Raw genomic sequence first — 27,333 nt, 5'->3', positions numbered from 1 at the left:
GACAGTCGGAAATGCTAACAAAAAAACCGCGCGGCTCTATTCTATTTGTTTGTTGATGATTTTGTTGTGGTCTTTTGACTGGAAAATAATCATGGATGAACTCATTCAAAATAATGCGTCTGATATGATTGTTGTTGATGAAGCCACAGTGGACATTTTGCCTGATGGCGAACCATCTAATAGCTATTATAATGATACAGAAGCATTTGAAACAAACCCCTTTTCTGGGCGGCAAAATGAGGAAACCAGCGCTGCTCCTGAAAAGCTGGAAAAGATCGTACAACTTCCTTTAACCAGGATCAAAAGTTTTATGAAATTAGATCCTGATGTTAATTTAGCTAGTCAAGATGCTGTATTTGCTATAGCCAAAGCTGGTGTAAGTTTAAACTAGATTAAATTGATAGTAAACAAACAAGTTAAAATATTTCTCAAATCTGTGCCTTGGGTGGCTAGCTTCTTTCCCAGTGGATAAAATCACCTCGAAAGGTATTTTCCAACCAAAGTGCAGGGCTTGAAATTAACGGTGTTCCGAGTTCAATAAAATTTGACTCAGACTGCCATAAAATAATTATTAGTTATCCGCCACTGGCCAACAGACGATGTAATCAGATGTTTTGCTGTTTTGATATTTAGTTTCGTATTTTGGACGGTGTTGTTGTCATAAAATTGTATATTTCATCCTTATCGTAAACTATTCAGATTCTTTATATTGTAATTTTTCATTCAAATTCATATTATTAACTTATTGAAAACCAAAAAAAAGCAGATACATGTAAATAGAGTGGTGTGAATTTGTCCAGGCTAGTTATATATTTTAGTTATTGGTTATGTAGAGATCAGTGACTAAATTTTCCTGTTTTTAACCTTGCACATGGAAGAAACCTTTATTTAATCAATTATTAAAATAGTTTTTTTTAAAGGTTTAGTAAAGGAATCCAGTTAGAGTGATTTCATTAATTTCCAAGCTATAAATGACAATAATAATAAATAAATAAGGGAAAACTAAAAATCAACAGTTAAAAGCAAAAATGAATTTATTGAATTTCTTTGGGAATTTAAATCAAGGAATTTTTTTTTTTTCTGTTGCAGGTAAATGAGTTTAGTAAAAACTAGTTTTTTTCTAAAAAGGAAAGAGAAGCGTCTATATTATCATAAACATCTAATAGATTTTGATGAAATAATTAATCAATGAAATTGATTTTAGTCATGTCATTACAAACTTGATATTTCTTTATTGGGTGTGAATACTGGAATATAAAAAAAAATTGATCTACTATGTATCTTTATCTTTTTTTGTTTAAGTGAACTGGAATTTTGTAAAGTAAAACTATTGGATTCTTGTATTGGAAATAAATTAAAAAAGTGCATAATAATGATGGGAGGAGGTTAAGAGTCTTCCAATCCATTAAGTTTTCGATGCCAAAACCGGCTTTTGACATGACTTGTCAAAAACTTATCTAAAAGTGTCATAAGCTATTGAAATATGACAAAAAAGTTTTGACTAGGAAAATCTTAGGGCAAATTTCTTCCATGTGAGTAACAACAATTTATTAAAAGTTAAACTGCATAATTGTTTAAATCACACACAATATTTGCATTAAAACTACAACTCTAATTATGATTCATAAAATGTTCATAATAAAAAATCATAATCAATATCATATCATGCATAAAAAAAAGCTAAGAATATTGAAACTCGTTATTGCTTTTTCAAAAAACATGGTACTATTTATTTTTTTAGAATATAAAACTATTTAAAATTCATAATATTTGAAATATTACAATTATTTAGTTTATATTACAGATAATAACTGTGAGTTGTTTATTGTAATCATTCTAAATAGTGATTTTAATTCTTTTATGCCTCAATAAGAGTAAGAAAATTTGAATTTTTATTAATTTATTATTTATTTCCATTAATGGTTATTTTACATTATTAGACTAAAAAGGCCACATCATTAAAATTTCAGCTTATCAAATTAAATTTTAACTATTGGTAGTAGCATTTGACTCCAAAAATAATGCTAGTGTGCGCAGGGTTGGGGTTTTGGACGTTCTAAACTGGTTTTGGACAGGACAAGTGGGTTTTACTGTCTTAAACTGGGTAAAACTGTCCTTAACTGGGTAAAACTGTCCAAAACCTTGAACTTTGGTAAAAGGTAAAAATTCTATAGGTGTAACTATTGTACACATAATAATTACATGTATCAATAAATATTTGAAATTTTTTATACAATTTACTTTAACTTATTAAAAGAAAATAATATAATATAATAGGAAAAGGTTTATAATTATTGAAGATTCATAATTCATTGAACAACGAAAGTGAATACATAATTCTTTAAATATAAATATGCTTTTAATACTGATAAATAATGTTTTTGCATAAGGATAATAATGCAATATTAAATAATAATTTTTTAAAAAAAATGCTAAATTTGTTTAAAAATTAACCTTTTATTTTTCACAATATATTTTTTAAAAAATGTTATAATTTCTGCATCACAGGATGATAAAAAAGATATCTATTTTTTAAAAAAATTGTTTTTAAATATAAATATATTAGTTTAAATACAAAATAACTGAAAAATGTATTAACAGTTTTGAAGGGCATGACATCAGTTTCAGTTACTGACACATCACCACTATGCTAAAAGAATTGAACATGAATGAAATAAAAGTATTCTTGAATAGTACTATAGATAAACAAACCTGTTTATGACTAACCAAGCACTTAGTCCCTAATAGCTTAACCTGTATGGCAAGGTCAAACTTCAGTTATGTACTATTGAATGAGAGGACCAATTGAAGTGGATTACTGATTAATCTTCCTTTGTTTAATGTTTAAATTGAAGAGTCAAACAATATTAATAAAACATTATGCTTTTAAAAACAAATATTCCGTTGTAGATTTAATTATCAATATGTTATTAGTTCTATGTTTACTTTACCTTTTAAATATTGTTCAGATAAAATTGTGACATAATTTGAGTAAAAGGGTTTTGGACAGGACGGTTTAAGCCGTGGATTAATCTATTGTGTCCTAAACCCTACCAACCCTGATTGTGCGTAATGTTTAGTTACAATTTACTAGAATCAAGCCTCTTTTTATTTTGCTCTTAAGTACAGACTTAATATTTTAAAATTTAATTTACTTTTGATTTGGAATTATTCAGTTTTATAAGGACTCATTTCAAAAGCGAACTATAAACAAAATAAACATATGGTTTCTCATAATTTTAGAAATACTACTAATACGGGGATGTAGCCCTCACATGTTATACATGTTTTTCCTATTTTCTGATGTAATGAATCCAAAATAATTAATAGAGGAACATGTATGCAATAAACAAAATCCAATTTTTAAAACTCCTTACTAAATGTACTAATTAAAATATTTAAGGATTTGTTGTTAAAATTGTCTCTTGTACCCACTGACTAGATTCCTAGCTCAAATGGTTTTGGTGTTATAAGAGAAATACATATACAAACACTTAAATTCTTCCATTTATTATTATTCATCTACAGCTTTAGAATAAAATAAGGAATAATAAGAATATTTTTTTTTTTTTACTGTGTTACTAAATGTTGCACAGCAAAAGGCTGCAATTTTTTTGTATATTATTTTGTATAAAAAATGTGAATTGGCAAAGTTTTCCTACCGCTTGATATTAAGCAAAGACAGACTTAAGTTACTTATATGTTGTCATATTTTGGGCAATATTTATTGCGCAAAATTATTTCAACATTAGAGGTTTTTTAATAAAATTTTTGCTGTAGCATATCAATTGATTAATATTTCAATGTTATAATAAATAATATTTCATTTTTTTCTTCTCCATATTTTAGGAACTCTTTATCCATATGTTGGGCAAAGAAGCTTACAAATTCACAAAACAAAATAAAAAGAAAACTATACAGAAAAAAGATATAAGTAAGAGTTTTTAAAATTAATTATTTTTTGACATTGAAAATTCGGGTAACATCTATTGGGAACGTATTTTGGGTAACATCATTTGGGAACCACTGTCTTAGATAATTATTTTCACATTCTAGAAATTTATTTACATGGTAAGCTTTATTTATGTGACTGCTCATTGTCATTGTTTTCCTTTTCAATGAAATCTTGGCCAACTATACCCTTGAAGCAGGAGAAAATTGAGTTCCTTTTATACACTTCAAACCAATTACAGTGCTTGTTTCAAAGGCACAAACACAAAGCGATTTTCAGCAGTCCAACAAGGTTCCTATTTATATCACCAATCCTCTGCTGCCATAACTCTTCCCACGGACCTTAAAAGTTCTTAAAAACTGCTTAATTTTTATTTTGTAAAATAAGGGCCCTTAAAAGTACTTAATTTTGGTACAAGGTTTTTAAAAGTCCTTAATTTTTTTAACATAACTATAGTTCATAGGAGCAATTTTTCAGTTCAATTTTTTAAAACAAAATGTTGTTCTTTTATCACTTGGAATTAGACCATGCATCGAGGGTTAAGCATTTTAGAGAGACAAAAATTAATGTGTGCAGGGGGGCTATATGTAAGGGGAAGAAAGCATGTCTAGTCATTAATATATTGGTTCTTTCATTAATATATTCTGCCTTTTTGCTTAGAATGATACTCTGTGAAGAGAGTGAAGCATTCTAAAAGAAAAGAATAGTGGGGGATACTGCACATGGAAGAGATAGTGCTTTTTTGGGGGTTACAGTTTTAAGGTACCTAAGTAGAAGACTCACTCTAAACTTCAAAATTGACAGAATGCAAGCAATTCAGTACAACTGGTAACGCATCTGCTTATAGGGATTAAGTAAAACGCTAAGAAAAGAAGTATCTGAAAAGTTTTGAACTAGAATCCATAACGATAACTATTTCCTAAAATCTTATAAATCTTATAATCTATTAAACCTAAAATCTTATAATCTATTAAAAAAATACGAAAAGGCTGTGACTGATATGAGATTGAGGTATAACGATGAATTCTTGGTGTAGTTTTTGCCTTTTCATGGGAAATAATAGTAAGTTTCTCGCAGACAGATTTCTTATGAAGTATGCAAAAAAAGAAAGAAAAAACTGATTTTAAATTTGCAATCTATAATCTAATAAGTGATATAATAAATTTGCAATCTGAATATTCTACTTGCATAATTATAATGTACAAAGAGAATTTGCTTGGAAAGATTGTAATTATCTTATATGAAAAAGAAAAAGACAATTTGAAAGATTAAAAAAAAATGAGACAAAAAATGATTAATTCGAAAATGTAACTAAAGTGACCCTGAAGCCTAATTTATGTTAAATTGTTGTTAATGAAATAAAAATTCTGTTGGCTAGTGAGTATATCAATTTAGTAGACTGATAAGTGTTTCATTTCATTTACAATACTTTATTAAAAGACGAATTTTATATTGAGTTTTAAAAGTCTTAATGTGAAAAAAAAGAGAAAAAAATTTAAAGTAATAACTGCAATCATATGATAGTGATCAGCATATGCATCAAATGCTTCTCTGCAATCTAAAAATTTTAATTGAAATAAAAGAAAAACATGATACTTACGAGCAGTCATTACACTAAGGTATCTGATTTCTTCTCAAGAAGTGTCCCAAATCTTCATCAGCTGTTAGCTTAGTTTTAAAATAAGAAATTCACATTAATGTTTTTATTAAAATCTTTTTTTTCTTATGTCATCTAATTGTACAAAAGTTTGATTTTTTTTTAGAAATTATTATATAAAATATTCTCAAATTAATTAATAAAATTTCTTTTGAAGGTGATTGTATTGAAGCATGTGAAGCTTTGGCTTTCTTAGAAGGTAAGTGTATAGTATCTTATATCAATTTTTCCAAACTACAGTAGAAGCTTGGTATCCTAAAATTTAGGACAATTCAAACTGATATTATTTTTCAAAAATTATAAATGAAAAGAATCTTTGTTAAAATATTCATTATGTAACAACAAATAATACAAAGGCTTGAATATTAATACAACTGCCTACTCAACTGAACTTTCGATTATGCTCCTAGATTTTTTTTTTTTTTCTGCTGCATGTTTTAGAAAATTTGATGCTTCATTTACAGATTTTAATCTAAAGAAGAGGAAAAAAATTCAAGAGTTTATCCCAGTATTTTATTTTTACATTTTAGATAGATTGATTTTGAAGCAAAAAGAAAAGTTGCAGTCTTTTGTTAGACAGTTGTAATGTCTAAGAGCAAATTTTTTGTTAAAGAAAGGACAGAAGTTGAAATGTCTTAAAGAAATGATGATGGTTATTAAAAATTCAGAACTTAGACAATAATTATTATGCATTAAAATATTTTCGTTACAATAGAAATGAAAACAAATGACAAAGAATGTGATATTTCATTTTAATTTAGCCTATTTAAAATTCCGTCTAAGAAAACTAATTTTTAAGGCCCAGAATTTGATGACATTTGCATTTTTGAACACTTTTACTTATAGGCCATTTTTTTTTGCATTGTAGTGCCTTTTTTAAATTTTTGGGATATTTTTTTTTCTCAGTTTTTAATTATTTCTTTGACTTTGGATCTTTTTATTACATTAATTGCAAGATTTTTCTTGTAATTTATATTGTAACTCATAATACCTTGGACTCCCAAGTTTTCCCGTTATGTTATTGATATAAAATCTTGAGTAATGGTAATTTTTTCCATCTCTTAACTGTCTTCTGTAATTTTTTCAACTTCTCTGATTTATATTATTTAGAACATTACAGTTTTCTAGCAAGGATTATACTATTGAAAGAAATTGTGGACGGACAACATAAATAAATTCTGAAAAATTTGATAATGATCTAATCTAGTAACTTTGATGTAAATCTGATATCTAGTGATATGGAAATTTTTATGTCCATTAAAATTTTTATAAAAAAAGAAAATGTTTAAAAGTCAATATATATTTTCCATTTTTCGTTATTTTAGCTTGTAACATTTAACTTAAATAAATGTGGAACACATATGATATTGCTTTGTAATATATTTTGATGTGTTGTGTTTATGAGAAAAACATTGCTTTAGTTTATATTTTTATATTTTTAAGACAATTTTTGCTCTTTTAAGGCATTAATAGGGATTTAGACAGGATTCAGATATATCGGGATTTTTTCCATCAAAATCTGGGCTCTTCTTGTTATTATTATTTCCTTAATTATTTCATGAAAAGTAAAACAATTAGAGGAATTTAGTGCTTTATGCAAATTATAGACGTACAATAAATAAAACAAATTTAATTTGTCAAACAATAAATTTCAGAAGTGACATCATTCAAACTGATTCTAACAAGGCAAAAGTAACATATTAAATACTAATATAATTAAAAAATTTCTTCCTATTTCATTTTAACTTTTTCTGGGAGGGGGGGGGATCTTTTTAGGTTGAATAATTATTTCAAATTAATAAATAGAAATAAAAGAAATGGTAACACTAAATCTGAAATGCTTCTGTAAACTGAATTTAATTTTGAATTTTTTTCTTATGGCTAACCTTGAAAACCTGAAATTATCAGGGAAATTTGAATAAAAATCAGGGAATTTTAAACAAAAGCTGGAAATTTTTTCTTAGATTTTTTTTATTTCACTAATTTAAATTATTTACTAATTTTCTTAATTTAAATTATTTCATTCATTATACCCACATTTTTTAGACGGAAATATGTCTCCAAACAGTTAAAATGTCATCAACTTAGCTATTACTTTGCTTGCATCAAAATTTGCTCCATTATAACCCTGTTAAACTAGAATGCCTCATAAAATTCTCTCATGGTTGCTAAACTAAAAAACTGTGTGTTTTGATTGGAATCCTTTAAATGTTTTAATTTCAAATGGAAAAAAAAAAGTATAAAATTTAAGGAATTTTATCTTCTTTTTTTTCCCCATAGAGTATAGAACAAAAAATTAGACAATTTTACATTTGTGACATCTATTTTTGTATACTGAATCTCTTAAAATAATAATGCTAATTCAAAACAACGTTATTGAAAAATTTGACTTGAGATATTGGTTTAAAGAAAATATGATCAATGAATTTTATAAAAAGCACTGGTAAGAAAAAAATACAGTATAATGCAGTATATAGTACAGTTTTGTATTGAAATGTAATTACAGTGACTCACAAAAGTGTTGTTACACTTATGACTTTCAATGAAATAAGACTACCCATTCATTAAAATGAATATATTTCAGAATGGATATTTAATTATAAAAAATGTATTCTGATCTTAACAAAACTGTAAGAAATATTTTGAAAACAAAGGAAAAGTTTATTTTTAATACATCAATCATCAAAAAGTGACAATAACTTTATCCCACAAAAGTCATCGACACTTTCAAAAAAAAAAAAAAAACTATGTCTATTAGTAAATTATTTATTTTTTCATGAAATTAAGATTTAGTAGAGTTTCCTTTCGCCTCTACAACAGCTTTTAAATACATGTAGCTAGTTTTTTTGTCAGGTGAAATTCGTGCAGAATATTTTTTTAAAAATTTTACAGAACTCAATTGCGAATTTATGAATTTTTCCACAGATTTTATAATTTTAATCTCTGATATGAAATCCTTCTTTTAAGATTTCATCACATATTGCACAGTGCAATAGGACACAATAAACTAATTTAACATATTTATTACTGATTTACCTCTTATGATGACAAATAATGAAATTTGGTCTATTGTTTCATTACGACTACGAGCCGTTTTTAAATGATAAAATAACATATTATGGAATTAGTTAGCAAGAATTAAAATATAATTTTGCTGTCATAAGTTTGATACTAAATTGAAAATAAATAAATAAAAATTAAATGAAAAAAGAATTAAAGCAATTGACGATAATTTTTATTCTGAAATCCGAAAACATTTAACTGTACAATGACTTTCTTTGTGTAAAATTATTGTTACTATTTGATTATTGATATCTTAAAAATTAACTTTTCCTTTGTTTTTAAAATATTCCACGCAGTTTTGCTAAGAATCGATTATAACATCTTATTATTAAATGCCCATTGTGAAATATTAAATTTAATTAATGAATTTTTATTTCCTATTCCAATAAAAGCACTGAACAAGCACTTTTGTTAGCCACCGTCATTATAAAAATCTATTGCTTAATGAAAATATATTAAACAATATTTATCCGAGTTTTTATTGGTCATTCTGTTTTTGCCATTTTATAGGTACACTTTGAGCAAATACTACTAAAAGTAACACATTAAAAAAAATTATTAAACAATATTTATCCGAGTTTTTATTGGTCATTCTGTTTTTGCCATTTTATAGGTACGCTTTGAGCAAATACTACTAAAAGTAACACATTAAAAAAAATTAAATTTAATGAAAACAATATGTCCTACACGGTAAACATATTATTTTCTCCACATATCTTAAATTTTTAAAAATTAATGTTGTACAAAAACTTTAAAAAATAATTTTTTTTTTCATGATGATATGTTAAAAAAAATGACATTTTGAATGAAATATTTTATGATATAGACACTTTTCTTGTACACATCCTACACTTTATAAGAAAAAAACAAAACACGAACCTGGAAATTTTAGGATTTTTACCTGGAAAAATCAGGGAAATTTTAAATCTGATTTGAGTGGCCGTCCTGAATATGGTCTATCCAAATTTTATTATACATGAGGCCTTTTAAAATAAAATGCACTCCTTGTACTGCATGCTAACATAGAACTGATTCTTTTATGCAATTAACAAATTAATCTTTCAAGAGTTGGTGAAGTTGATACCTTTGAGAAAACTAAAAATATCTGTCAGTTGGAATTTTTGTTGTTTCATTCATTTTTTTATTACAAGTATACCTTTTATTTTATAGTTGGACCATCGTGATTTCTTCTTCTGTTGAAAGAAAGCATGTTATGTTTTCAACACAATTTTATAATACTCTAATGTTTAAATTATAATAGGGTGAAAGTCTGACAAAGTTTGAACTAAAATATAACTAAAAAAAATCAACTTCCAAAGCTCAATGAAATCTTGTGGTGATTTAAAATCAAATTTAAATGGTTTGCTTAACATAATGGGTAGCACAGATAATGAGTAAAAGTTGTATATTTTTTATTATTTTGTTTGGTAGCATAAAAATATGAAGAAGGAAAAAGGATTAGATGGTATCATTTATGCCACGTTGAATGAAGAACAGTGTCTGAAGATCAGTGTATAAAGTCCGGAAATGGATATACCATGCTTAAATGGATATTCTATGGTTATATTTCTTTACTTTATTTGTGCTTTATTCACATTATATTTTCCTCTATTCTACATCAACATCATCTTTTTATTTGCAAAAATATATAATCTTTTAAAGAAGTTGAGTTATGAAAGATTACATTTTTACTTTGATTTGTTTTTGTATGTATGTTTTTTTTTTCCTTATTTAAATGTTTTTATTTTCCTATGGATTTAAAGTATGCTAAGTTGTTAGCTATAAAAAAAAATAGGTATGAAAGTTTTCATGTATATTTAATGCATTTCCTTTTAAATATCTAAAATAATTTCTTTGTATAGTGGTGGTATTGGTACTCTTTCAGTCGATGCATTTTTTCTTGTTTTGTTTTTGTACCTTTTTTGTTTTGCATTTTCTGTTTCACTCTCGGTTGCAACAGTTTTTCTAGCTATGTTTTTCAAATTTTATTTTCCATTTTCATTAGCAGCTTTACGTTTTCTGTTTCATATCTCATTAGTTTTCCTCATTCGCATCTGGTGAGTCTTGAGAATGGGAGCGCTCGAAACATGCCGCCTTTTATTATTATCTTAAGCAATTGGTACTTTACTAAAAATATTTTCAATTGAAAGAAATGTTCCAGTTCAAATTTCAATTTTTTATGGGTCTAAAAACTAACCATTTGCTACCCTTTATTTATATTAAACATAAAATACAATTCAATTTTTAAAAAATAGTAAAATGTGAAGTAAGCTCAGATCTTCTAAATCTTTCTACTAAATATTGATTTTTGATTGTTGTCAAAAAATATTTATTTATTGTCATTATATTTAGTAACATAAATATAATTATGTGACTATGTACGATTGCCACCATGTATGTGACTCAGTGGCGTAGCGAGGGGTGGGCAAGGGGGGGGGGGCATCATGCCCCGGGCGCTACTCACAAAGGGGCACCAAATGGTCCGCAAAACAAAAAATTGCTGGATAATTTTTATTATAATTGATTTCTGGAAAATATATTTTAAATTTAGTGCCAGTGTAATATAATAAATGTTAATCCGTAAATAAAAAGGAAAAAAAAGGAACGCTAATAGTCTAAATCAAACTGTAATAATGTATTCATAATAGAAATGGCACGTCTTTTCTACTGGCAGGGCTGACTCGACCTGTTTCTGTCAGCACTTCCTTATGGCATCTACGCTGTGTGGTTACTTAAATTACCTCCTTTCTTGATTTGTCTGATAAAATAATATGTTACAATAAATATTTGCAGTGTACAAAGTACAAACATTCTTCCTTTCAGAACACTATTTTTTTATTTCTATAAACGCAATGTAGCTTACGCTTGTAATTTTGAAACAGTAACAATAACACTCTAATGTACTTACATGTACAGTCACGGTCAACTAATCGTCTAATGCCAAAATCTTGGTTTTTTCGGCAGGACGGTAATGAAGAAGAAGGAACTGAAGTTAACCGATCCTGGTTATTATATTCACCAAAAAATAATGCAGCGTACTGCTTTTGTTGCTTACTGTTTATTACATCAAATTCCGCTACACAATCATCTTTCGTAACATCTGCTGGTTTTAATAAATGGAAGAAAAGAGATGAATTGATTAGCCGCGAAAGAATTCCAAATCACTGAAAATCACTTACAACTTGGAAAGAAACAGAACGAAGATTAATAAGTCGAACGAGAAATGATGTATCATTAGAAGCGAACATTCAGTCCGAAAAAGAACGGTGGCGAAATATATTTAAAAGAATATTAGCTTGCTTAAGGTATTTAATTATACAAAATCTTCCTCTATGTGGCCATGTTGAAAAACTAGCATTTCAAGATGGTACAAATGTAGGAAACCTATTATCTTTATTTAGATTTGTAGCTCAGTTTGATCCGCTACTAGCAAATCATCTTAAACATGCCACAGGATCTCCAAAAACTGTCTCATATTTGTCACCACAAATTAAAAATGAATTCATTCATCTTCTGGCATCTACAATTCGAAATCAATTAATAAACGATATCAAAAGAAATAAATATTATGGACTTTTGTTTGATTTAACTCCTGATATCTCTCATCGAGAACAAATGTCCCAAGTCGCTAGGTATGTAGATGTTGATTTTATCCATAAAAAAGTTTCCACCAACGAATTTTTTTTGGGTATTGAAAAGTATTGACACGATAAAGATACAGCCTCGATCAAAAATACAATTTTAGAAAAATTAAGTTCCGATGAAATTTCATTAACAAACTGCAGATCACAATGTTACGATGATGCTGCCGAGATGGCAGGTCACACATCTGGCGTTCAACAAGAATAATGGGAAAAAAATCATAAAGCATTATTTGTAAATTGTGATAACCATTCATTGAATTCAGTAGGAGTTACTGCAGCTAAACAAGATCCAATCGTTGTGACATGTTTTGGAATAATTGAAAACATATATCTATTTTTCTCACGTTCAACGTTACGATGGAACTCCAGAATACAAGCGGTTAGCGTTATCGTCGATGGGCTAGAGAATATAGTAGAACTATTAGAAAAATTAGCAGAGGACACTACCACTACAAGTGACACCAGAAGTGAAGTTACAATTCTGTTGCAAAATATACTAACTTTTAGTTTCATAACTTAAGTTCATTTCTGGTGTGAAATCTTAAGGAGGATTGATCGTGCTCAGTTCAGATTACAAGATCCTAGAATGAATTTTAGAGAAGCGTTCCATGATCTTTAATCATTAACTACTGAACTAGCCGAAATGCGAGACAAGCTCTGTGAAGAGGCATTAGAAAAAGCGAAGTCTCTTTGCGAAAAATGGGATATTGATACAACAATACGTGTAAGAAAACGCCGCAAAATGCCCGGAGAATTGGCTAGAGATGTTGGTATTTCCGCAGAAAGTGAAATTTCTCGCGTTATGGAAAGCGTTCTTGATCGTCTCCAACAAGAAATATGTACACGATTAAGTGATCTTAATTTCAAATTTGCATTTCTACTAGACGTTGAAAATTTATTAAACAAGGATAATGTTGATAACGACCTTGAAAAATTTTTTTAAATTTGGGCGAATTTTATGATACAGATTTCAATGGAATAGAACTCGTTATCGAAATATGTGACTGCAAAATGTTACTCCGCAGTAGAAAAAAAATCGAACCTAAAACTCCATTAGAATTTCTTACTTTTATAATCTCGTATAGAGAAGATGATTTTCCAAACCTGAGAGTCGTACTTCAAATACTCCTGACTATCTCAGTATCAATTGCTAGCTGTGAACGTCCATTCAGCAAATTAAAATTAATTTTGACATATCTACGATCAACGATGGGACAAGATCACCTAAGTGTCCTAGCATTTTTAGTGTGGAATGAGAAAAATTTGAAATTATCAGCTTTGATGATATTATTGATAAATTTTCTTCATCAAAAGCAAGGAAAATTTATACATAGTAATTAATTTTATTAATCTAATATATATAATACGTGGCTCCCAAATTTTGGCTGTATTTCTTTTCCGCTGGTGGCAACAGTTTTCAATTTTAAAGAAGTACTTCGTATAACTAAATAAGATTCTTTTCACAACACTTAAATATTTACTTTATTTTCGTCATATATACAGAGAGCAGTCGGCAGAGAATTGGGTATAATATAAAAAAAACACAACTACTTCCACTTAGTAGGAATAACATTTACCATGACGCAATGCTAAATTCTATGCCACTATCCACATAAATGCCACTATCCACATAAATGCCACTATCCACATAAATCAATTATTAATCAAAAATCGAATATCAATTAATTTTCTTTATAATGCAATAAAATCTCTCGAGCAGCTATTTAAACGATCAAACGCTTCGTTTGTTTATTTGTGGCTTGAAGTTAGGCTCGCAGAAAATGCCGTTCATGGGTTAAATTTAGTAGGAATAACACAACCTGTGACGTAGGCTATAGTATACCCAATTCTGCTAGGTTAAAAAACATTTCGCTAAAAAAAATAACGATTTCTAAAAGAAATAAAAATAAACAACTTAAAAAATAAAAATGCTGTTGCCAGCCATAGAATATTTTGAAAGTTAACTTAGCAACATAAATCAAAATGACATAGAAGCGCAACTAGATCAAAATTATGATACCTGAGTGCTTGACGTAACAAATCCTTCAATTCTATAAGTGTTGTATCGCCAAATGCCCAGATAATATTGAAATGTACAGGTTTAGAATTTTCTACAGTGAAAAGTTTTCGGAACTTCAGTATTCAAAAAAGTATACAAAAGCTAGACGTTAAGAACGTATCCAATGCGCGAGCAAAGCGAGCATTGGATTGTGAAGCAGTTCCGGGGGTTGGCGAGCGCCAGCGCGCAGGGGGCTTAGCCTCCTATTGTATTATAATCATTTAAATATATGTATCTCCTTAGAGATAGTAAATATTTACTTTTTTATTGTTTTAAAACTGCGTGTTTTTAAAATATTTCTTTATAAATATGGAAAATAAATAATAGGTATCTTATGAACTAATTATAGATGACCATAAACATTTCAAAATCTAGTCTTGTTTTCTCAACTACATTTTTTGTCTCAAATTTAAAGCCTAGCTTGAGCTTAAGACTTTATTTATTTTACTTTATTTATTTATTAATTTGCGAGTATATTTTACATATTATATTGTATAGTTTTCGAACGTGAGGGGGGGGGGGGCGCTAAAAAGGTATTGTGCCCCGGGCGCGAGTTAAAATCGCTACGCCACTGATGTGCGATTAGTATCCATTCTATATTTCCTATAGTTGTATTACAACTAAATATCTCTAATATTTTAATGTGTATCATAATATGAATATATTTGATATTGTTAAAATATGTTATAAATTATATAATTTATAATTGAAGTAAATTATCAATGATGCATTATATTTCCAAGTTTCTTATACTTTATTTAATTTTTAGGTACTTTGAAAGATGATTAGTTATGGTCTCATTGAATCATCTCTTTATCAAGATTTTGTTTGTCATTTAGTAATTCATTTTTTGTAATTTAAAATTTGTAAATAAAACTTTTTATCATATTAAAGTCTTTATTAACAACATTGAAAATGCACTGACAAGATTATTAATTTACTAGGTGGATTTTTTTATTTTTAAGAAAATTAAGCTTGTTATATATAGAAAGTTAAAGGAATTACTGACTGTTATAGAATCCATTCCATAGTTTCTATATCTTCTATTTTTTAAAAGGAAAAAAAAAAATAAATGATTTTCAGTCAATGCAACTATAAACTAGGAGAATTTAGATCTACATGAAATGTAATTTAATTTTTTAAATGATTCTTACAATATAAATTAGCATTTGGGGGTGGGTGGAGAGCAGTAATGCACACTAAATAATAATTTTTCTTCTTTTTTTAAATTTATTTTACAAAAGATACATAGTTAGATAATATAGACACATGCACATACACTGTACACGGATTTATTGGTGGTTATCCGCACATGCAAAAAAAAAAAAAAAAAAAAAAGTTTGCAGTGGGAGAAAAGAAAATTTGAAGCAGATAGCCTAATCATGATTTATGCAAAGTAGAAGAAAGTCAGTCTTTAATTGTATGCATGCTGCCCTTTAAGCCCAAAGATTAGCGATCCCATCATTAGCGGTGGAACCTTCAATAAGTTTTAAGAGGAATGTTGTGTATATTTTATATAATGCACAGTTACTGTAAGAAAACATGATGCTTTATAAAGCTTTATGGTTGTTTCGTGCTTCCGATAAATCTACCCGATCTATCCAGCGATGAAATAACTTAAATTTACAAGAAATACCTGCGTACACATATTTACAAAAGCAACCATTTTATTTTCGTAGAACACATCTAGCACAACATTCTTTCTGTTGCCACTCACACTTTTCATATATACACAGGCTAAAAAATCGTTTTAGTTAATATTTACACTTTAAATGAATGACGTCATCTTATGAGAGTGACGTAACACTCCCACCTTTTGATTATGTGTATTTCAATAATCAAAATAACAAAAAATCTAATATAAATTTAAAATTATGTGTCCAAATATCTTGATGGAATCTTAACCGTTCGGCCGCTTCTTGTGGTAACGATGTTTCGTAAGGTACTTTGGAATTTTTTATGCTTGTCACCTTCATTTGAAGTTGCGCTTGCGATTGGAGTTGAACCTTCATTTGGTGTCGAACGTATTTCCAGCGGATAAATCCGCTGCACTGGCCTCAAAAACTCGGTATGTGCTGTTTTAAGTCGAGCCACGCGTACCCTTTTATCTTTTCCCGGATAGACGGCAATAACTTTAGCCATCGGCCAGTGTAATCTTTTCTTTAAGTCATCTTCGATTAACACAATCTCGCCAACCTTTAGATCATAATAGTTATTCTTCTTGCGCGGTTGAAGGAGTGTCGCTAGGTATTCGCGGCGAAATCTTTTTCTCAACTGTTCTCTTAACGTCTGTTGATACCTATAGCGTTTTTTAAGATCTATTGTATCCAGCTGATCTAAATCAGGTACTCCCACCGTCGAGATCTCTTGTAAAAACATGGACGGAGAAAGAGGTATTAAGTCATCCAGATCTTCTGAGAGGTATGTGAGAGGTCTTGAATTGATAACGGACTCGCAGTCACACAGAACACTAATCATTTCTTCGTATGAAAGGCATGCTTTCCCCAAAATTTTTCGAAGAATATTTTTTACCAATTTCACCATAATCTCCCAAAAGCCTCCCCACCAGGGAGCAGATGGTGGATTAAATTTCCATTCAATTTTGTATACTGATGTTTCAGCTTCAATTGACTTCCAATCTAAGGACTGAAGTAGATTCTCAGCTCCTATAAAATTACTCCCGTTGTCACAATAGATGATGTGAGGTCTTCCTCGGCGAGCAATGAATCGTCGTAAACTCAAAAGGAACGCCTTAGTTGAAAGTGACAGCACAAGTTCGAGATGTATTGATCGATAAACGGCACATGTGTAGATGACAATCCAACTTTTCACACCTTCCTTTAAATGAAGAGGTCCGGCAAGATCTATCCCGACCACTTCAAAAATAGAAGCTTCTTTAACTCTGTCTTCAGGTAAACCTACGGGAACAGTTTTTATACTTCGTGCATTATATCGTTTGCATCTAACACAGGTCTTGAGGATGCGACGAACTGCTCGACGTCCATTAATAATCCAATAATTTTCTCTTAAATTGGACAGTAAAATTTGCAGTCCAGCATGTAAACATTTCAAATGCTTCTCTTTGATTAGCATATCAACCAACACAAGTTTTTCTGGAAACAAAATAGGTAATCTAAAATTCTCGGTATCATTTCTCTCTGTCAATTTTGTTTTAATTCTATATATACCTTTTTCATCTTTGAAGACATTCAATGATTTTAAGCTTTTTATATAATCTGCTGTAAAGGCTTCATTTTGTATAACTTTTATAAGTTTGATTTCTGCACTTTCTATTTCAGCCAGAGTTAGTCCACCTTTTTTCCTATCTTTTTCAGACAGTTTGCAATTTTCAAGGAATCTTAGAATCCATCCAACCATTCTGACATTTTTTGTGTAGCTTGAAAAATAAGAAAAAAACTGGTTTGTTCCAAGCAAATTTTTACTTACGAGTATGGTTGTTCTTTTTTCCTTTTCCTTGTTGATAACGTCTTCATCAATTTTATATTCAGATAGAGGCCATGTGTTTTCAGGTAATTTCAACCAGGAAGGACCTTCCCACCACCTTGAACTCCATAATTTTGTTACCGAGCAGCCGCGTGATGGTAGATAGGCTGGATTAGAGTGACCGGGGACGTGTCGCCAATTTCCTGATGAAAGAGCACGGATTTCTTTAACTCTATTTCTGACAAACACACTCCATGGCTCATCTTTCTGGATCCATTGTAAAGCAGTTGTAGAATCGGACCAATAATGAATCTTGACATTTTCGATTTCCAAGCTTTTCTTAACGAAATCTGCTAGACGAGTACCAATGCAACAGCTTAGAAGTTCAAGTCTGGGAATAGATATTCTTTTTAAAGGTGCTATTCTTGATTTAGCAAGTAACAATTGTACTGTTGTTTGATATGGTGTCTCACATCTTATGAAAATAACAGCTGCATATGACAGACCACTAGCGTCGCAAAATACATGAAGACTTAAGCTACTATTTCTCAAAATAGCGTGACGGGGAATTTTCACTGTATGCAGTATATTCAGATCTTCCAACCATTTGAGAAATTTCTTTTTTATATCCTCGGAAACTTTTGAATCCCAACCTAATTTTGATTGCCAACTTGTTTGTAATAAAATCTTCGGATATAACATAATTGGACAAGTAAATCCGATTGGATCAAACACTCGATTAGCAAAAGATAATATTACTCTTCTGGTGATAATTTCTGGAGGATCTATAATAGTTCGAGTGTCACAAAACAATACGTCTTCTGATCTGTCCCACAGAAGACCCAACACAGGTGACGGTTCAAATTTTTCAGTTAAGTTTTCTTTCTCTGTAAACTCCCAACCTCGCAGTTCGAATTTCGCTGCAGCCATTAAGTCTGTCGAACCTTGAATGAACTCTTTTAACTCTTGTTCAGAATCCACAGACGTGACACAGTTGTCAACGTAGAAGGATTTTTTCAACTTCATAGCCACATCTTGGAAATTGGAGGATTCATACTTGTTCAAATGATGTTGAATAACAGCTCCCAGCAAAAAGGGACTGCAATTTAAACCAAAGACAACTCTGGCGTGTTGAAAAACTTTAACTGTTTTCGCTTCCTTTTCCTCCCACCACAGAAATTTTAAATATTTTCTATCGTCTTCATTTACGGATATTTGGAGAAAAGCCTTCTTTATATCTGATATAACTCCAATTTTCTTTTCTCGAAATTTTATTAGTAAGGTAGGGATCATTTTTAACAAATTTGGTCCTTTCATCAGGTAGTCATTTAACGATAAGTTATCTCTTGTTTTACAAGAAGCGTCAAAAACTGGTCTGACATTCGTGGTGGAATTGGACTTGAAAACTCCTCTATGAGGAAGATAATGGCCGGTACCTTCGTTTGATTCTTCGATGAAACCTTCTTTTATCTATTCTCCAAAAACTGCATTATAACTATCCAAACGGTTATCCTTGATAAGTTTAGTTGTCATCGTTTTCAATCTTCTGCCCGCAATATCTCTGTTACTGAGCATATCGTTTACATCTTTCACCCAAGGAAGACTAATTTCATATCGACCATCTGGGTTTATTTTGACATTTCTAGAAAAGTGTTCCGTTGCAAGAGCATCGTATTCTTCTGAAGTAATTGTCTCGCAAGGATCAGATATACCAATTGTTTCCAATTCCCATAAGTCAGTAACCGAAGTATTTTGAATGAAAAGTGATGTTGAGATAAGCCCAGTGGAACTACAAGTATGGTTTGTTTTTCCCATTACAGTCCAACCAAGGTACGTTTCCATCGCTACCAGTCCGCACTTTAATTGCATGGTTTGACCAGTGTATAGTTTTCCAATATAATCCGCTCCTATCAAAAGTTCGATTTGTTGAGAATCTTTACCTACATCAGAGATATGGATTCCTTTACTTCGTAATTCAGCTAACCAAGAACCATTTTTCAAACTTGGAATACATCCACATATTACCTGTTGGTCTAAAACTTGAATTTCGAACTTGTTATTTTTCTTCATATTTCTTATCCACAATGTGTATTTTTTATGTTCTTTTCTGGAACTAGCTCCACCAAAGACTACGTGTGTTAAAGTTTCATATTTGTTGGTCTTCCATCCCATTTCATTTATTGTTGATTTCAGGATGTACGACCGTTGAGATCCTGTATCACATAGTGCTCTAACAGTTTTCCGTCGTCCATTAGCTTCAATAACTACCATAAGGGTTTGCAATAAGACTTCAGGTTGGCTTTGATTCGACAAAGTAGTATTTTCTTCAGCTGATGTGCCCACAGCCGGTGTCTGATTTATTTGGCTCAAGTCTGGGCACATTACAGGCCAATGTCTTTTGTTACAAACAATACATCGAATATTAGCCCTGCAGTGTTTCGAGCGATGTCCCACCTTCAGACATAAAAAACAGGCCTTTTGTTTCTTTATTATTTCCTGTTTCTCATCTAATGATAAATTCTTTCCTTTAAAACAATTTTCTGAACTATGTTGCTTCCCGCAAAAAATGCAGTTGCGTTTAAAATGTGGTGCTATGGGCTTATTCTCAGAGAGCAAATCATTTGCAGTAAAAGCAGGAGTTGATACTTCGAAATCTTTGTCTCTTTTACGATGCGAAGAGTCATTATTTTTAAAGCCAGTTTTCGCCATAGAAATACGTTCTTCGCCTTCGACTTCGGCTCTCAAAAATGTTAATAACTGCGATAATTTATTGCCATAGGAATCACTTGAATCATTTTCCTTAGTAATTACAGGATTTCTCAGCCACACTCTTAATAAATCCTCTGGAATACATGATTCCACAAGCGGAAACAACATTGCTGCGTATTTCTCTTTTGTTACGCCAATAGACTCCAGTGAACGCAGATATGACTCCAATTTATCGTAAAGTTGCATTATGTTCATCTTTGCTTTTGTGTTCATTACATTTTTCACCACTAAATTTAATAACTCTCTTACGTAATATTCGACGAGAAGTTCCTCCCGCCCAAATCTCGTTTTTAAACTTTCTACCACTTTGGCATAATTATCAGCAGACGGCGGATAACTGTCCACAATTTCCCTTGCTCTACTTCCGACAACCATGCATTGAATGAGATATTGGAATTTGTCCTCATCACTCATACCTTCATCATCATGGATTCGACTAAATTGGCTCCAAAAACTTAACCAATCCTTGACTTCCCCACTAAATTTAACTAATTCTATTTTGGGAAGCTTTAATTTTGTCTTTTCAGCCGCCACAGACAAAGCGGTTTCGGGAAATGTGAGAAATTTCTCCAAATATATTTTAACTTTAATACGAATTGCATCAGTTTTTTCCTTATACTCTTCAATTTTATCGTATTCTTCAGATAAGTTTTCTGATTTGGCGTCAACTAATAATTTATATATTTCTTCATCTAATAATGCCAAATCGTTTGCAATACGTTCAAAAGAGGAAAATTTAATTTCAATATCTTCACGAGTACTTTTATTTTCCTTACACATCGCCAATAACTGATTATAACGTTTTGTAAATGTTCCACGAACAGGAGTTCGTTTGGCGATAAGAGAATCCATAATTGCAGTCGCCAATTAATATTGCAAATGAAAACTAACCTTTAAAATCCGGGTCACCACAATGTTTCGTGCTTCCGATAAATCTACCCGATCTATCCAGCGATGAAATAACTTAAATTTACAAGAAATACCTGCGTACACATATTTACAAAAGCAACCATTTTATTTTCGTAGAACACATCTAGCACAACATTCTTTCTGTTGCCACTCACACTTTTCATATATACACAGGCTAAAAAATCGTTTTAGTTAATATTTACACTTTAAATGAATGACGTCATCTTATGAGAGTGACGTAACAATGGTATTGTATTTCTTTAAACCAAGGATATGTATTATCACACTCAAATATTTAGGAGTATTTCTTAAAGGAAAAGAAAAATCCTCTCTAACTTTAATATGCAGAAGTTAAATGAGAAGATAAACTTCTTGTAAGTAACAGTTTTTTTTTTCTTTTTAAGCAGCAAACTTTTCAATCTTAACACTTCATTGGCTGACAATTTTACACAGAAACTACGTCATGTTACGTGCTATTATTTTGTAACTGAATATGGAAGTTTAGTAAAACAATCTAAACAAACTCCAATAAATTTTATTTATATTGAATGAAGTGAAATCAAACTTTGGGGTATAATATATCTATGGGTTTCATAAATATGAATAAAAAATTCAAGTGCAATGACGAGTTAATTCATCCCTGATCAACAATTTATTCAGCATAAAAAAGATATTTATTTTTATATAGGTAATTTCGAAGTTTTTTGTATTCAGCTATTTTAAATTTAATATATATCTATATATATAATTGCCTTGAAGAAAATTATTCTTCAGTATTCAATATCAAAACTTTTGTAACGATAAAAATAAAGTCTAAAATTTTTCAATAGATTTTTTTTTTTAACACTGATGTATATTTTTTTATTAATTTTATTTTTCTGCTTTTGTCAAGGGTTCTGAAGACATCTATAAAGTATAAGTAATTCAATTGAAGTAATCACTTTCTGTTGAGAAATTTTTAAACCACGCTAGTTTTTTTTTTTTTTGAAACGGTTATTGACAGATTCGATTTTTTGAAAATGTATAATTATTTCATTTGAAATTCATCATACATTTTTATGATCAAGGAAAGTTGAAAGTTCTGAAAATAACATTAAACTGAAACAAATGTCATAAAAAGCTAGTGTTCAACTTACTGATTTGTCCAATGATTTGCATATACGCACCATTTCCTTTCTTAAATAACGTATTAATTTTCATACTCGAAACTCTTTTTGTGTCTTACGAAATATAATTTAAGCATATTTCAATTAAAATAATACCACAGTTTAAAAATTTTAATGTTTGACCAAAAATGGATTAATTAAGTTTTCTGAAGTTATTAATCTGAGTTTTTGTAAAGCATGCAAATTTAAAAAAAAGAAGAAAAAAAAAGACCTGTAAAGTATCCTAAATTCTTTATTGGAAATTCCTATATTTTTTTGTTACTGAGTAATTTTTTTTATTTTTAAATTAGGAAATACTTCAAAAATTATTTTTAGTTTGAGAACTTAAATGATCTGAAAATGAATATTATGAAAATCACTTTTGTGTTCTCATAAACCAAACTCTTTTCACTAGGTTAACAAAATTATTTTTATATAATTATGCTATTTACATGTAACTGAGTAGTCATTTCGGCGCTCCCAATAGATTTCATATGACCTCAAATTATTTTTATCTATGTTATATTTCAGGGATTTAAACGGACAAAACATTATTCAAGAATTTAATTATGTATTTTTCGTACTTAATTCGTGATTTGATCGGTGTAATTCTCGCAATAGGCCCGCTTTCAGCTATTATATGATTTTCCTTGGAGTTTTCATTGCTCCCAATTTACTTATGAGTAGGAGAAATATATGGTGCTTTTCTTATTATGTATTGTTGTTATCAAGAATGAAAAAATAATGAATTTAATTAGTAACTAAATTCTTTGAGCATTTTCATTTTATTTTGTTACCTATGTTACGGAAATAATCCTTGTATTAATCTTCTTATTTATATCTAAAAGAATTTTGGAATCTGCTATAATTAGGCTGAATGAAATAAAAATGCTTTTCTTTATTTAATACTAGGGGGACTAAGCCACCTGTTCGCTACCGCTCACTGACCCCAATGATTGCTTCGCAATTATCGTAATAACATATTGTTCTAACGAATTTGGTGAGTTCGCAACCGTAATTTGGCGAATATATTAAATACTTTTTTTTTTGCTTACATCACATTGTGAATGAAGGTAATCATTACAATCTGAATCATTTAACGAACCTCTATAACATTTGTTTGTTTGTTGTTAATTTACGTCGCACTAGAGCTGCACAATGGGCTATTGGCGACGGTCTGGGAAACATCCCGGAGGATGATCCGAAGACATGCCATCCTCTTTTGATCCTCTGAGGAGGGGATGGCACTCACCGCTTCGGTAGCCCGTCGACAGTTTAACGAGGACCAATACCGCACACCCTCGGTCCCTACGCAGACTGATCTATGTGGTCACCCACCCGCACACTGACCGTAGCCAGTGATGCTAGACTTCGGTGATCTGCTGGGAACCGTGTCTTAACGATCAGTCCACTACGGGACCTCTATAACGGTAATTTATAACAATATGTTAAAATTATCTGCACAAAAAATAATAATTGTTTAACGGTTAATAATATTAGGCACTTTTTAAGTAACTTTATCTTAAAATGTAGCGCAGAATTACGTTATAATAATAATACTAAAAAATAAAAAAAAAATTGGGTACTATGCAGTTTAAGAAGAAGAAGATCACCGATACCCACACATGTGACCTACGAAGTCAGCATCAGCTGATCGCTTATGAGCGAAATGGCGTGTTAAAGATTAGCTAAGCTTCTCCACACAAGTTAGAAGTTCCGCAGTGAACTGATCGTTCAGACACGGTTCCCAGCAGATCACCGAAGTCAAGCATCACTGGCTGCGGTCAATGTGCGGGTGGGTGATGGCTTGGTGATCACTTGGATCAGTCTGCGTAGGGACCGAGGGTGTGCGGTATTGGTCCTCGTTAAACTATTCTACCGTAAAGTGCTCGACTTCGCGTGCAGGTCGTCGGGCTACCGAAGCCGGGGTGCCATCCCCTGTGCAGAGGATCAAAATTGTGATAGCTTGCCTTCGGATCGGGTGCTTCCCAGACCGTCGCCAATAGCCCATCGTGCAGTTCTACTGCGAGGTAAATTTACTACAACAACAAGTTAGAATGTTAATTAACATGAAGTTAATTAAATACATTTCCGCATCACATATCGAATTCCTTTAAATAGTCTTTCACGTCTACGCCTTTTAATTAACTTAAATTCATTATTTGTTAATGTATTTTATTGTGACTGTGATATATTTTTGATTTTGTGTACCTGGCAACTTCGATGCATAATTAGTTTGTTTACGTTTCACGCGGCTTCGTGCCTGTCTTTGTGTTAAGTACGAAATATCTAGTAAAAGAATTAAAATCTTTGTCAATGGAATGTGACATTTAAGGGTATTTGTTATAAATCGAGCATGCTATAGCGAGCCTCACGCTAATTTTTGTTTATCATGTAGAGTTGCACTTTCGTAATCTGGCAACTTCTTTTTCTTGTATATTCCGAGTTTATTTTTTCTAATCGTTCTTTTCCTTTTTTATTTCTAAGTTCATATTAAATACTATTTAAAATAGCTGTCATCTTTATTTTGCTAATATTTACAACAGGTTATGGGCTATTAGCAACGTTTTACTGCGTGGATAGCTGTTTTTGACGACGTGTATGAACTTTTGTATGCCAAATCGTGAGTAGTACTTCGTTTTTCATTAACGTTAGTGGTGAAGTGATTGCTCATTTTTGTGGATTAACAGTTTGGCGATGGAAGGAAAGAATTTTATACAGTGCACGAAGTTGGAAGGTGCGTCCAACTGGACTGACTGGAAATTAGAAATCAACTCTTTATTCGTCCTAAATGATTGTGTTGGAATTCTGGATGGCTCAGTTGTTGAACCGTCGGTACCTGTGAAAGACGCCAGTGCCGAGACGGTCAGTGAGTACAACAAAGCGCTCGTATCCTACACAAAGACGAATGCAAAAGCCGCAATAATTATTCGATCAAATGTATCGGCGGATATTTTAAATCTAATTCGCATGCATGGTAACTCTGCACGGGAAATATGGAAGGAGTTGCTGAACAACTTCGACAAAGTGTCGAGTGTAAAATTGGATACTCTTCTTCAACAATTTTTCACTTTCAAAATCGAGAAGGATGAAGACGTAATGAAGTCTCTCGCACGTTTGCGTACGTTATGGGTCGACTTGCAACGGGAACAGGAGGCGAGCGGCGAAGGGAAGTTGCCCCAAAATCTGCTTATGCCGCGCATATTATCGATTCTTCCGGATGCCGAATGCAGGGAGTTCAAGTCACAGTGGGACTCGATACCAAAAGCCGAAAAGTCATCCGAGAGACTGATGGAACAAATAAAGATGCGCCTTCAAAGGCAGAATGTATGCATGAAAGAAGACGCTACAACAGCTTTTGTAACAAGCGGTGCAAGGTACAGTGCCAGCGGAGAGAAGAAATGGAGGAAGGGGACAAAGTACCAGATGGCGAGAAAATCTCAACCTTCGACAACTACAGGTATGAGTAAACTTACTAAGGGCAATGACGGTGTGAAAAGCTTCCGTGGCAACTGCTTTAGGTGTAATAAGCCAGGGCACATGGGGAAATTTTGTCCTGATTTTCCAGACAAGCCAAAGACGTCGGGTAATAAAACCGAAACTTTTCTTACAACTAGTCAATGTAGTGCTTTTATTTGCCAAAATGACAGTAGCCGAAATGTGTCGCTCAAAGACGATGGAGCTACAGCACACATCACAAATTCAGCCGAATATTTCAAGACGTATCGTCATTTTGACAAGCCAGTAGAAATCGTAGTTGGTAACAAACAGACAATACCAGCTTATGGCTGCGGAGAAATTGACATGTGCGCAATTGTTGGAACCCTGCAAAAGTCTATTGAGCTCAGTGATGTATTATATGCACCAGACATCAGCAAAAATTTACTATCAGCGTCAAAGGCTATGAAACGAGGAATATCAAACTTCAGAGATTCGGATGACATGGTTTGTCGTTTCTTTCGTAAAGAAAACCCTGAAAATATACTTTTAGAAGCTCCATGCTCATCTAGTGGACTCTTTGAATTACGTGCAAAACCGGTCAAGCCAGAAGGAGGTTCTGCTGCTTCAGCTTACCTAGTCGACGATGACGTAACAACACCTTACCCAGATGCAACAATGGTGACAACGACAAAGTTGCCACTTTCAGTTTGGCACAGAAGACTCGGGCATCAGGGAGTACAATATGTGAAACAGTACTTGCGCCAAAATGGTATAGACTTCACTGATGATGGACTCTTTTGTGAACCTTGCAGGTATGGTAAACAGTGCCGACGGACTTTCAAATCAAAACGATTTAAAACGAAGGAGTCAGGTGAAATCATACATGCAGATTTAATCGAATCGCCAGTTTTGTCAAGAGGTGGAAAGAAGTACATGCTAGTGATCAAAGATGATTATTCCAAATTTCGAAGTGTAGAATTTCTGAGACATAAAGATGAAGCTGTAGATAAGATTAAATCGTTTCTTACTCAGGCTAATAAGGACGGCATAAATGTGAAAGAACTGGTTACAGACGGCGGTCGTGAGTTCGACAACGCTAAGATGACAAAACTGACTGATGATGAAGGCATCAAGTTAAGAATCACTATGCCGTACACACCAGAACAAAATGGTGCAGTTGAGAGAGAAAACCGCACAATAATGGACTCAGTTCGTACTATGCTCAAAGATACAGGCTTACCACAGTTTTT

At 31.3% G+C, this 27,333-nt stretch overlaps 3 protein-coding genes across 3 annotated transcripts; 1 reads left to right on the top strand and 2 right to left on the bottom strand.

Moving 5' to 3' along the window:
- Nucleotides 1-9: 9 nt before the first annotated feature.
- On the top strand, nt 10-15,268 carry PolE4 (DNA polymerase epsilon subunit 4). Its single transcript, XM_043046828.3, has 4 exons — nt 10-376; nt 3,850-3,934; nt 5,767-5,808; nt 15,145-15,268. Exons 1-4 carry the CDS (start codon nt 56-58, stop codon nt 15,162-15,164), a joined length of 468 nt encoding a protein of 155 aa, XP_042902762.2. The 5' UTR covers nt 10-55; the 3' UTR covers nt 15,165-15,268.
- A 979-nt stretch (nt 15,269-16,247) lies between these two features.
- LOC122269079 (uncharacterized) lies at nt 16,248-18,845 on the bottom strand. The gene has a single exon (XM_087149547.1). It carries the CDS (start codon nt 18,843-18,845, stop codon nt 16,248-16,250), a length of 2,598 nt encoding a protein of 865 aa, XP_087005673.1.
- Nucleotides 18,846-19,289: 444 nt separating this feature from the next.
- Nucleotides 19,290-21,440, bottom strand: LOC147806129 (uncharacterized). The gene is made up of 3 exons (XM_087149546.1): nt 21,365-21,440; nt 19,943-21,256; nt 19,290-19,852 (listed from the first exon to the last, which is right to left on the bottom strand). Exons 1-3 carry the CDS (start codon nt 21,438-21,440, stop codon nt 19,290-19,292), a joined length of 1,953 nt encoding a protein of 650 aa, XP_087005672.1.
- Nucleotides 21,441-27,333: the final 5,893 nt, after the last annotated feature.

The sequence above is a fragment of the Parasteatoda tepidariorum genome, chromosome 8, assembly GCF_982258835.1.
Source record: "Parasteatoda tepidariorum strain Cologne lab strain chromosome 8, Ptep-v5.0, whole genome shotgun sequence".
Classification (NCBI taxonomy): Eukaryota; Metazoa; Arthropoda; class Arachnida; order Araneae; family Theridiidae; genus Parasteatoda; species Parasteatoda tepidariorum.
Note: the sequence above shows the minus strand (reverse complement) of the source record. Positions and strands in the feature narration are given on the sequence as shown.